Source organism: Aquarana catesbeiana, linkage group LG02 (assembly GCF_042186555.1).
Source record: "Aquarana catesbeiana isolate 2022-GZ linkage group LG02, ASM4218655v1, whole genome shotgun sequence".
NCBI classification, from domain to species: Eukaryota; Metazoa; Chordata; class Amphibia; order Anura; family Ranidae; genus Aquarana; species Aquarana catesbeiana.
The window spans coordinates 160,069,817-160,082,882 of NC_133325.1; the positions used below are offsets into that span (position 1 = coordinate 160,069,817).

Below are 13,066 nucleotides of genomic sequence, written 5' to 3' on the forward strand. Positions count from 1 at the left end.
GAAGACCTGGGTTTCTCCCTGTGTATGTCATCCCTAACAAACTAGGACCAATAATAAAAGACTCAACACTTTGCACAAGGCCTACTGTAAGTGTTCAAACAGGATAGCAATCTTCAACATGTGGAGGCTATATGTAAAAATTGGTCCCATTGTGTTTTGCAGTTGATCATGGAAAGGGTGCTAGAGAATGCACATACATTAATGTATAAATACATAATACATATTGAGACTGATGAATATCTACATATACATCTTTGATACAACAATGAATAACAAGGTAAGAATACTACAAGATGCTATGTGCCATCCAGGAGCGCAGAGGCAATACCCCAAGGGCCATGCACTAGGTTTAGACAAAGATGGAGAAGGCAAAAGCAGACTCAAAGCGAGGGGCTAATTTATCTGTATTGATTTGAGTTTACCATGAGAAAAGAGATACGCTTTATCTGGTCTCTGGATATATATATATATATATATATATATATATATATATATATATATATATATATATAGTGGGGACGGAAAGTATTCAGACCCCCTTAAATTTTTCACTCTTTGTTATATTACAGCCATATCCTAAAATCATTTAAATTCATTTTTTTTCCTCATTAATGTACACACAGCACCCCATATTGACAGAAAAACACAGAATTGTTGACATTTTTGCTGATTTATTAAATAAGAAAAACTGAAATATCACATGGGGTCCTAAGTATTCAGACCCTTTGCTCAGTATTTAGTAGAAGCACCCTTTTGATCTAATACAGCCATGAGTCTTTTTGGGAAAGATGCAACAAGTTTTTCACACCTGGATTTGTGGATCCTCTGCGATTCCTCCTTGCAGATCCTCTCCAGTTCTGTCAGGTTGGATGGTAAACGTTGGTGGACAGCCATTTTTAGGTCTCTCCAGAGATGCTCAATTGGGTTTAAGTCAGGGAGCTGGCTGGGCCATTCAAGAACAGTCACGGAGTTGTTGTGAAGCCACTCCTTCGTTATTTTAGCTGTGTGCTTAGGATCATTGTCTTGTTGGAAGGTAAACCTTCGGCCCAGTCTGAGGTCCTGAGCACTCTGGAGAAGGTTTTCGTCCAGGATATCCCTGTACTTGGCAGCATTCATCTTTCCCTCAATTGCAACCATTCGTCCTGTCCCTGCAGCTGAAAAACACCCCCACAGCATGATGCTGCCACCACCATGCTTCATTGTTGGGACTGTATTGGACAGGTGATGAGCAGTGCCTGGTTTTCTCCACACATACCGCTTAGAATTAGAAAGGCCAAAAAGTTCTATCTTGGTCTCATCAGACCAGAGAATCTTATTTCTCACCATCTTGGAGTCCTTCAGGTGTTTTTTAGTAAACTCCATGCGGGCTTTCATGTGTCTTACACTGAGGAGAGGCTTCCGGCGGACCACTCTACCATAAAGCCCCGACTGGTGGAGGGCTGCAGTGATGGTTGACGTTCTACAACTTTCTCCCATCTCCCAACTGCATCTCTGGAGCTCAGCCACAGTGATCTTTGGGTTCTTATTTACCTCTCTCACCAAGGCTCTTCTCCCCCGATAGCTCAGTTTGGCCGGACGGCCAGCTCTAGGAAGGGTTCTGGTCATCCCAAACGTCTTCCATTCAAGGATTATGGAGGCCACTGTGCTCTTAGGAACCTTAAGTGCAGCAGAAATTTTTTTGTAACCTTGGCCAGATCTGTGCCTTGCCACAATTCTGTCTTTGAGCTCTTCAGGCAGTTCATTTGACCTCATGATTTTCATTTGCTCTGACATGCACTGTGAGCTGTAAGGTCTTATATAGACAGGTGTGTGGCTTTTCTAATCAAGTCCAATCAGTATAATCAAACACAGCTGGACTCAAATGAAGGTGTAGAACCATCTCAAGGATGATCAAAAGAAATGGACAGCACTTGAGTTAAATATATGAGTGTCACAGCAAAGGGTCTGAATACTTAGGACCATGTGATATTTCAGTTTTTCTTTTTTAATAAATCTGCAAAAATGTCAACAATTCTGTGTTTTTCTGTCAATATGGGGTGCTGTGTGTACATTAATGAGGAAAAAAATGAACTTAAATGATTTTAGCAAATGGCTGCAATTTAACAAAGAGTGAAAAATTTAAGGGGGTCTGAACACTTTCCATCCCCCCTATATATATATATATATATATATATATATACAATATCTCACAAAAGTGAGTAGACCCCTTACATTTTTGTAAATATTTTATTATACCTTTTCATGTAACACTGAAGAAATGACACTTTACTACAATGTAAAGTAGTGGGTGTACAGTTTGTATAACAGTGTAAATTTGTTGTCCCCTCAAAAAAACTCAACACACAGCCATTAATGTCTAAACTGCTGGCAACAAAAGTGAGTACACCCCTAATTGAAATTGTCCAAATTGGGCCCAATTAGCTATTTTCCATCGCCGGTGTCATGTGACTTGTTAGTGTTACAAGGTCTTAGGTGTGAATGGGGAGCAGGCGTGTTAAATTTGGTGTTATCGCTCTCACTCTGGAAGTTCAACATGGCACCTCAGGGCAAAGAACTCTCTGAGGATCTGAAAAAAAGAATTGTTGCTCTACATAAAGATGGCCTAGGCTATTAGAAGATTGCCAAGACCCTGAAACTGAGCTGCAGCACAGCGGTCAAGACCATACAGCAGTTTAACAGGACAGGTTCCGCTCAGAACAGGCTTCACCATGGTCGACCAAAGAAGTTGAGTGCACGTGCTCAGCGTCATATCCAGAGGTTATCTTTGGGAAATAGATGTATGAGTGCAGCCAGCATTGCTGAAGAGGTTGAAGGGTTGGGGGGGTCAGCCTGTCAGTGCTCAGACCATACGTCGCACACTGCATCAAATTGGTCTGCATGGCTGTCGTCCCAGAAGGAAGCCTATTCTAAAGATGATGCACAAGAAAGCCCGCAAACAGTTTGCTGAAGACAAGCAGACTAAGGACATTGACTTGTCTGTGTCTTGCCTACAGTCAAGCATGGTGGTGGGAGTGTCATGGTTGGGGGCTGCATGAGTGCTGCCAGCACTGGAAAGCTACAGTTCATTGAGGGAACCATGAATGCCAACATGTGCTGTGACATAACGAAGCAGAGCATAATCCCCTCCCTTCAGAGATTGGTCCACAGGGCAGTATTCTAACATGATAACGACCCCAAACACACCTCCAAGACGACCACTGCCTTGCTAAAAAAGCTGAGGGTAAAGGTGATGGACTGGCCAAGCATGTCTCCAGACCTAAACCCTATTGAGCATCTGTGGGGCATCCTAAAATGGAAGGTGGAGGAGCGCTAGATCTCTAACATCCACCAGCTCCGTGATGTCCTCATGGAGGAGTGGAAGAGGACTCCAGTGGCAACCTGTGAAGCTCTGGTGAACTCCATGCCCAAGAGGGTTAAGGCAGTGCTGGAAAATAATGGTGGCCACACAAAATATTGACACTTTGGGCGCAGTTTGGACCAGCGGTTTAGACATTAATGGCTGTGTGTTGAGTTATTTTGAGGGGACAGCAAATTTACACTGTTATACAAGCTGTTATACAAGCTGTACACTCACTACTTTACATAGCAAAGTGTTTATTCTTCAGTGTTGTCACATGAAAAGATAGAATAACATTTTTACAAAAATGTGAGGGTTGTACTCACTTTTGTGAGATACTGTGTATAGCTGTCCAATATTCTTACTCTGTTAATTATTGTTGTAAGCAGGGGCGGACTGACAACTCATGGGGCCCCTGGGCAATAGGAGATCATGGGGCCCCCCTGTCTCCCCACCCACACTAAAGCCACCCCACACAAAGCACCACCTACTTATTGCACTGCCCACAGTACATGCGCTCGTCCCTACCTCTTTTAGCTTGAGATGCATCAGCTGAGGATGTACACATGCTGTGGCAGGAAATATCCCCCCTGTAGCTTTTGGTGTGTGATCACGACCCATTCAATTGAATGGGGCCACCCTGCAAACATGTGCAATGCACACAGTTGCAGCATGCTAGCGTGGGATCCAGGGGGCTAAAGCAGATACACCGCCTGTTTTAACCCCTTGGTCGCTGTACAGCACAATGTTGTAGGGCCTTTGCAGAGCGACCCCATTCATTTGAATGGGCCACACTTGGTCGGTGCTACACCTGCCACGCATGACAGGGTGTATAATTCCTGCTGTGGCTGTGACATGTGTACACCCCTGACCACTGCAGTTAAAAGGAGGTGACATGGGGGGGGGGGGTAAAAACAGGGCTCAACTATGGTGTTTTACCGCCCCCTAACTGCAAATGTAAACAAGCACTTACTGTCCTAAGCCCCATCACAGTTGCTTTTAGAGGACCCCTGGGATGAGGACAGAGAGGGAACCTAGGATAAGGACAGAGAGGGACCCTAGGATGAGGACAGAGAGTGACCCTAGGATGAGGACAGAGAGGGGTCCCTGGGATGAGGACAGAGATCGGCCCCTGGGATGAGGGCAGAGAGGGGCCCCTGGGATGAGGGCAGAGGGGGGCCCCTGAGATGAGGGCGGGGAGGGGCCCTGGGATTAGGGCAGAGAGGGGGGTCCCCTGGGATTAGGGCAGAGAGGGACTCTGGGATGAGGACAGAAAGGGACCTCTTGGATGAGGACAGAGAGGGGGGTCCCCTGGGATGAGATCAGAGAGGGTCCCTGGGATGAGGACAGAGAGAATTTTCCTGAGATGAGGGCAGAGATCATGGGATGAGGGCAGAAAGAGTATACTGGGATGAGGGTAGAGAGGGGCCCCTGAATGAGGACAGAGGGGTCCCTGGGATAAGGGCAGAGAGGGTACCCTGGAATAGGGGCAGAGAGGGGCCCTGGGATGAGGACAGAGAGGGACCCTGGAAAGAGGGCAGAGAGAGGACTCTGGGATGAGGACAGACAGGGACCCCGGGATGAGGACAAACAGGGCCCCTGGGATGAAGACAGAGAGGGGACCCTGGGATGAGGACAGACAAGGCCCCTGGGATGGGGCAGAGAGGGGACCCTGAGATGAGGGAAGACAGGGACCCTGGGATGAGGACAGTGAGGAGCCCCTGGGATGAGGGCAGAGAGGGAACCCTGGGATGAGGACAAACAGGGACCCAGGGATGAGGACAGAGAGGACCCCTGAGATGAGAGCAGACCCTGGGATGAGGGCAGAGAGGGGGCCCTGGGATTAGGGCCAAGAGGGACCCTGGGATGAGGGCAGAGAGGGGACCCTGGGATGAGGGCAGAGAGGGGACCCTGGGATGAGGGCAGAGAGAGACCCTGGGATGAGAGCAGAGAGGGACCCTGTGATGAGGGCAGAGAAGGACCCTGGGATTAGGGCAGAGAGGGGACCCTGGGATTAGGGCAGAGAAGGACCCTGGGATTAGGGCAGAGAGGGACCCTGGGATGAGGGCAGAGAGGGGCCCTGGGATGAGGGCAGACAGGGACCCTGGGATGAGGGCAGAAAGGGGACCCTGGGATGAGGGCAGAGAGGGGACCCTGGGATGAGGGCAGAGAGGGGACCTTGGGGTAAGGGCAGAGAGGGACCCTGGGATGAGGGCAGAGAGGACCCTGGAAAGAGGGCAGAGAGGACCCTGGGATTAGGGCAGAGAGGGACCCTGGGATGAGGGCAGAGAGGGGATCCTGGGATGAAGGCAGAGAAAGACCCTGGGATGAGGGCAGAGAGGGACCCTGGGATGATGACAGAGAGGGGCCCCTGGCATGAGGGCATAGAGGGAACCCTAGGATGAGGGCAGAGAGGGGACCCTGGGATGAGGGCAGAGAGGGGACCCTGGGATGAGGACAGACAGGGACCCCAGGATAAAGACAGAGCGAGCCTCTGGGATGATGGCAGAAAGGGCACCCTGGGATGAGGACAGAGAGGGACCCTTTTCACATGTCCCATGCCCATTACCCCTCTGTGGCAGGCGTCATCTCTTTGATTAGAGGGAGAGGGGGGCAAGAGGAAATGTGCTGGGGTGCTTTTGGAGGGGATAGGACTAGTGCTAGTGGGGGGGGGGGCAGATATGAAATCTCCCACCCCACCTTCCAGCACTAGTTTTTTCTCCTCCCCCCAGCACATTTCCTGTTACCCCTCCTCTTCCAACACTCCCATCATGTGCGCATCCTTGTTACCTGTTACCTGAAGACTGCTATTCTGTGTGAACACATACAGTATGTCTTATACAACATGTTGAGTTGATGGGTAATTGGTCCTGGGGTCTGTGCGGCTAATGTGGCACTGTATCTCAGCAAGCAAGGCTCAGCTGGGGGCAGTGATATCCATGCACAAGACAGGGACACCAAACAACAGTCCAAGCAGGGTTTTTGTCCAGAATTTTTATTTAGTAAGGCAATAAATGACCAGTTCAGTGCAGGAGGGCTCTGAATCATTTCTTACTGAGCCTAACAGGGTGCCTCCTAATGGGTTTTCTAAAAACAATCAGCACATGTACCTTTTTTAGTGATTTGTCAGTAGTCAGACTCTCCTCAGCAGCAGGCCCTCTAATAGCAGAGTGGGAGCCCTTGAAACGCAATTAGTTCACATACATAAAGGGCTGTACACAGCTAAATAATGAGTCAGGTCAACTAACAGGTAAAACACGAACCTAGGATTGGAGGCTTTATTGTGCCAAAAACTCTACAAAGTCTTCAGGCTTCATGACCCAGACCAGAACCTATCAATATCTGAGAAAAATAAAAGTTTTGTACAAATTCTGATGCCCCTCATTCTGTGTAGGTGAGAGAACTAGGTGACACATATATACTGCACACAACCCTGCCAGACAGTACCTTACACTATACATATAATTTATATACAGAATATATTCTAGTTCTATCTACTAATGTATGCGGCTTTTCTGTTTATTGTGTCCTTGAGTCACAAAGCATCCATGTGCCATTGCCACTGAATACACAGGCTGAATTCCTTTTGCATGGTAATTTAACCTCAATGTCAGCATCAACTAAACAAAATATAAATATCGTAGTTAACAAAGCACAATGCTGTCCACACAATGTAGTGTTTTCTATGACAGTTTTCCACGACTTTATGTAAATATTAGTTTGACAACTTTAGGGCCTGCATCAGATGGGTTTTGCACTCCCATACAAGTCTGTGGAAATGTAAAACATAATTAAAGCGGGTCAAACGCAGGTCAGAAGGAGGTCAGTTGCAGATCAAATGAACCTGACAATGAATTTTGAATGATCTCAGAAGTGTTTAAATATGATATCAAACTAATGCCATCAACACAAGCTCGAAAGATGTTTACAAAGACCTTTAGTAAGCTTTGAAATAATACAATATCTTTAAGGTTAAGATTATTGTAGTATGCTATGTTAAAATCACCAAAGCAAGAATTTATTTTTAGTGCATTTTTATTTGTTTCAGCTCTCCTGAAGATGCACTGGACACCAGAGCATGCCCAGCCCCTGACCCAGTGGCCAGAGCAGCACCTTGATGTCTCTTCAACAACTTCATCTCCAGCACACAAATCTGATTTGTACCAGAATAGTCGGCAAAGGTTAAACTATGCTTGGGCAAATGATGATATATCAGCACTGACTGCTTCTAACTTGTTAAAAAGATATGCAGAGAAATACTCTGGTGTCTTGGACTCCCCATATGAGCGAGGCCCACTAAGTAGCTATACAGATGGAGCATTTGGCCCTGTAAATGGACAAAAGGGTGAAATTGAACCTTGGCAGATGCCACATGGGGCTGAAACCTCATACACTGTAAACCCTCTGCATGATAGTTTGGCTGGTTCCAAATCAGGCAATGGACATATCGCTTTGGGAAGCCCAACTATAGCATCCGGTAACCTTCCGGATCCACTTTATCCTGGTAGTACATGTGGAGCACCCAATCCAACAAGTGGGCTTGTGGCACCACAAGATTATACCTCAAGTTACAGTGGCACATACCTTCCATCTGGATATTGTAGTCAATCCCCTGCAGCACTTCCACCAACCCACCCATCATCTCTGCATAGCTCAGGACTTCAGCCAACACATGCATCACCAGCATTGGTCCATGGATACAGTTCTTCAGGCACAATATACAACTATAGCTCAAGCAGCTACCCTTCTCAAACAGGATATGGTGGAATGCATCCTTCTGGTTACCTGCCTTCAGGTATTGCTGCACCTACTCCACTGCCACCACATACAACGTCCTCAAGACCTCCTGTGGTCTCTGGGTACACATACCAAAGTTCTAACTTAGCACCAATTTCTGTTACTCCTTTGAGCACAGAACCATCTGGTTCCTTAAAAAGGAAAGCATTTGATATGGCAACAGCAGAGGAAACTGAAGGAAGATATAGAAAATACAGCTATGAGCAACCAAAGACTACCTCAGAGTCATCATTTCAGATGACAGACGGTGTTCCAAATGAATGCAGAGGAAATGGCTTTAGTCGCAATGGAGAAACTCAACAGGTGCCCTTTAAACCAGGCAAGCGCTCAACAGAGGAAGATGTGGGAAAATATAGTGCTCAGCCAATAAAAGCAATGATCTCACCTACTTACAATGAAGAGTCAGCTCTGAGACCTCCAGAAGCATTTGGTAAGTTCACACCACCTGTTGTTAACGGTGAGCGGAGAAATAGTGATCAAGGACATATGTTTGCACAAAGAATGCAGATTTCAGGGATGAAACCACCAGTATTTCGTAGTTCATCAGAGGATCAGTTAAAAAATGTTGATCCCCTTATTCTAGAAATTGTCAATAATGAACTTGTTGACTGTGGCCCACCAGTGCAGTGGACTGATATTGCTGGCCATGTATCAGTAAAGGCTGCAATTGAAGAAGAATTGGTATGGCCCATTTTAAGACCTGGTGCTTACACTGGGGCCAGTAGACCTCCAAAAAGTATTTTATTATTTGGTCCCTCGGGTTCAGGGAAAACTCTGTTAAGCAGGTGTATTGCAACCCAGCTAGGGTCCACATTGTTGAAGCTCAGCAGTGCCACACTCGTCTCTAAGTGGAAGAACAAAAGTGAAAAGATTTTACAGACTGTGTTTTTCATGGCTAGTTGTCATCAGCCAGCTGTGGTTTTCATTAGTGAAATTGATCTTTTACTGTCTGCTCACATCAGTGAGGATAACTCCCACCTGATTAACCTCAAGTCCCAACTGCTTTCCTTTTTGGATAACATATCTACCTCATCTGATGACAGCATCATCTTCATTGGTACATCTCAAAGGCCGGATGACATTGATGAAGGTGCACACCACAGATTTGCCAGGCGATTTTACATTGCGCCCCCAGATAATCTTGCCAGAAGGCAAATCCTACACCACACTTTGGCCCAACAAAACTATTGCCTTAGTGAAAGGGAAATGGCCCTACTTGTCCAGCACACTGAGGGCTATTCAGGAAATGAGCTAATTCAACTATGCCAACAAGCTGGAGCCAATCATCTTCATGGGATTTCAGGTCAACTACAGCCAACATCATACAAAGACTTTGAGGGTGCATTCTGTAAACAACGAGCTGGTACCTCTCAAAAACAGTTAGACTTGTACGTGGAATGGAATAAAATGTATGGTTCAAGACACTAACTGTGGAATGAAACTCAATGTGTTCACACTACACTGGCCCTTTCTTCTTTTTTTTTTTCTTTTTTTCAAGGTGGGTGCGTGTGTTGAGTCTTCAGCTTGAGTGGAGACCTTTACATTTTTTTTCCTTTCCCTTTAATCTGAAATGTGACAATTAGATGTCATGTTACTGGCATCAGTTTTGTATGTATATGTATATACATACATATATGCATACATATTTGTATAGATCTGTCTGCTCCATTGAATGTTTCACAGGAAACAAAACCTGTATTTTTTATTTGTTTCTTATTAGTATCACATTTGGAAATCTAAAAGGAAAAGTAGCTCTTCACTGTACTCAGGATATCATCTATTTATTGCCAAATGTTGGCAGTGCCACTTAATAGTTTGGTGAGTGGGAAATTCTGGTATCCTGCAGGTGTCACATGATCTCAAGGATGTGTTTCTTTTGGCTGTGATCAGCTGCTTTATTCGTTTTTTGTTTTTTTTTTGTTTTGTTTTTTCATTTTAAAACAACAGAAAATAACCCCTTCATGGCACTTTGGGGACCCCAGTTCATTCTTGACATATATTAGGTGACCAGAAACAGCAATGGGATGCGTATACAATGCTTAAGAAGGGATGGAATGAAAACTACATTGCTAGCTAAGAGTAGAAACCATTTGTATATTTTTTTTTAACTTTTTTTATGTGTTCATGTTTATTTCTAAACACTCAGGAAAAAAAATACTTCCAAAATGAATGTTTCTAAGACTCCTAAGACTCAACATTTTCAACAATTCAATTGAATTAGAGACTGTATAAGTACTTGAAGTTATTGCCAGGATTGAATGTATTGCCAATCTCTTTCACTACAGCTATCAGGAACAATTTCTCTCATAAAGGTTTTTATCCAGTTCTTATTTTTATTGTTATTATTTTTATTTTATGACATTTGTTACTGTAGTGTTGGAGTTATGTGTTTATAGCACGGGAGGTTGGAACACATAGTCAGTACCACTTTTTGGATGATATAATATAGTATTTACTGTGTTTGAGAGTTCTGTTAGAACTTCACAGGCGTTTTTTCTTATGTGAAGAATGTTTACAGCTGTGAATTACGTTTCTTGGGTTACTGGAAACAGAGCAATACCTCACTATTGCCCATACAAGATACCTCACGATTGCCTGCAACTACTTACTCTTCTTGCTCAGATAAAGTTTTCGTCCCTTATAAATGGAAATCCCTATCTACTAGGAATTATCCTGCAGTGATAAGAAAGGTGCAGTTACAGCGCTAGATGTTCTAGAACACATAATAGCAGTGACCTATTTCTGGGCTGACCTGCTGGTAATATTGGAGATGTGAATGCTGCACTTTGTTGGCCATAGTTTAAAGAGGTTCTTCATTTCGAATAAGTAGTTGCTAACTTACCTAGTGGGGGTTCACTCAAAGTTCTGCAGTACTTATCTGGAAAGCCAGGGGTATGTGAATCCTGAGCTTGTTTTGTAATTAACTTATCCATGTCTGACTGGTTACTAATGAAGATCCAAAAACATAAATTTATATACAAGTATCCATGGTGAGAGGCGTTCCTTAGAACAGAATTTCTCAACTCCAGTCCTCAAGGCACCCCAACAGGTCATGTTTTCAGGATTTCCCTCAGATGAAACCGCAGTGGTAATTACTAAGGCAGTGAAACTGATCAAATCACCTGTGCAAAATAATGGAGAGCCTGAAAACATGACCTGTTGTGGCGCCTTGAGGACTAGAGTTGAGAAACACTGCCTTAGAAAACAGTCTTAGAGAGGCTGGTTACTTGGAAGGTTCCAATGATACAAACTCATCCCGATGCTAAGTTAAAGTGACCCTATTGAGTCTCTAAACAATTCAAACTGTCAGGTCCCTGCAAGACAAGAGCTTTTATGCTCACCTCTCTAGTGGTCTCTATGTCTTAGCTTACCTCCATTTAAGACTGCGTCCTCTGTCAGTGTTTTGGCATTTGGCACTCCTGGGAGTGTTGGATGCCTGTGTCCATGCTGATTGCTGTGGCTCCTTCCTTGGACTCCTATGACACTGATGAGTATGAGACAAGCATCCAACACTTCCGAGAGTGTCAAATGCCAAAGATCCTGAAGAAGTCTACAGCACTGGAATGACAAGGAGGTAGGACACATGGGCCACTGAAAAGGTGAGTAAAACAAATCTACTTTTGCAGGAATCTGATGGTTTGAATTATTTAGAGGCCGGATAGAGTCTCTTTAAGCAGTAGAGGGCTGCAGAAAATTGAAAAACATATCCCTGGGGGAAGGTAGATAGAAACTATCTCCATGTGAGGACCTCTCTAATCATACAATGCTTCTGTGTATCAAACCATAATTTTAACTTGAAGTTGTATCTCATTTAGATAGGTGCATCCTTTTAATTTATTTATCATATGTTGCAATGCATTCATTTACTACAAAAATGTTTAAAAGCAGCATTTTTATATGACCAAAGAACCCTTTTAGTATATATGAAGAATGTAAAATACCAAAGTGTTTAGTCCAATAGAGATAGATTGCTGTTCACTCCTACACTGAATGCCAAATCACAGTTCTATACAACCATATTTTCAATCCACAGTGTTCACTCGCCTGTAAGAAATGTTTACTGATCACTGGTGGTCTTGTTTGTCTGTCTGTGTATGCTTCATTTTCATGTGAAAATGTGTTCTCTTTAAACCAAAGTTTGTTAGTGAATAATATTTTGAGACATTGTAATAGAAAAGTTCTATTAGTTTTATAGTACATATTTAATTGTTTGCCTTTCACATTTTGTCTGTAATACAGTTTCAAGACAAAAATGATTAAAATTATACTTTGTTTTAATATTGATTTACACCAAAGATGCTCATGATTTCACATTGTACAGAACAATTTTTGCTTTGCAATGCCATGTGTATAATTAATATTATCATTGAGTTGGGGTAAAAAAGTATATATTGTAGTATGGAAGGTGACTTTTTGGCAAGTCGTGAACTGTATCAATCTCACAATGGCAAGTTATTGACTCAGTCATCAGTCATAGCCCCCTTCTTTAGTGGGCTTTTGATGAACCATTTGTTCCTCCTATTTGTTAGCACAGAATCCAAGCATTGGTCTCTGCTCAGTTATTGTAAGTTCAGCTAAACAAAAAATACCTTCTAGTTGTATTCTAAAGTCACTGATAATCTGCTTATTAATCATGTATGGTGCATTGTTGGTGCATAAAAGTTTTGCCAGACTTCCCAACAAAGTAGTGGGTATTTAATAACATGATATAAATCGTAGTCATAAACAACCTAAAAAGACCTTGCCACATAATAAATCTCTTTCAGCAAAGCACATACCTATAAAGAGGAGCATTTTCTACTCTATGCTACAGTGTTATTGGTTAAGAGGGATGTACCATTGAGAGCTGCAGGGGACCATGGAGATAGACATTCCTGTAATTGTCTGTTCCCAGCAGACTTCAGGGGACCGGTTCTCACCAATGGAGTATCC

The 13,066-nt window shown here is 43.9% G+C and overlaps 1 protein-coding gene across 1 annotated transcript in view; it reads left to right on the forward strand.

Annotated features, from left to right (window-relative positions):
- The window catches only part of LOC141127356 (fidgetin-like), a 126,100-nt gene extending 113,743 nt beyond the window's left edge, over nucleotides 1–12,357 (forward strand). Inside the window, exon 3 of the mRNA XM_073613698.1 lies at nucleotides 7,386–12,357. Coding sequence (XP_073469799.1) covers nucleotides 7,386–9,562 — 2,177 coding nt within the window. The 3' untranslated portion in view covers nucleotides 9,563–12,357. The remainder of the gene's footprint in view (nucleotides 1–7,385) is intronic.
- The last annotated feature ends 709 nt before the right edge of the window (nucleotides 12,358–13,066 follow it).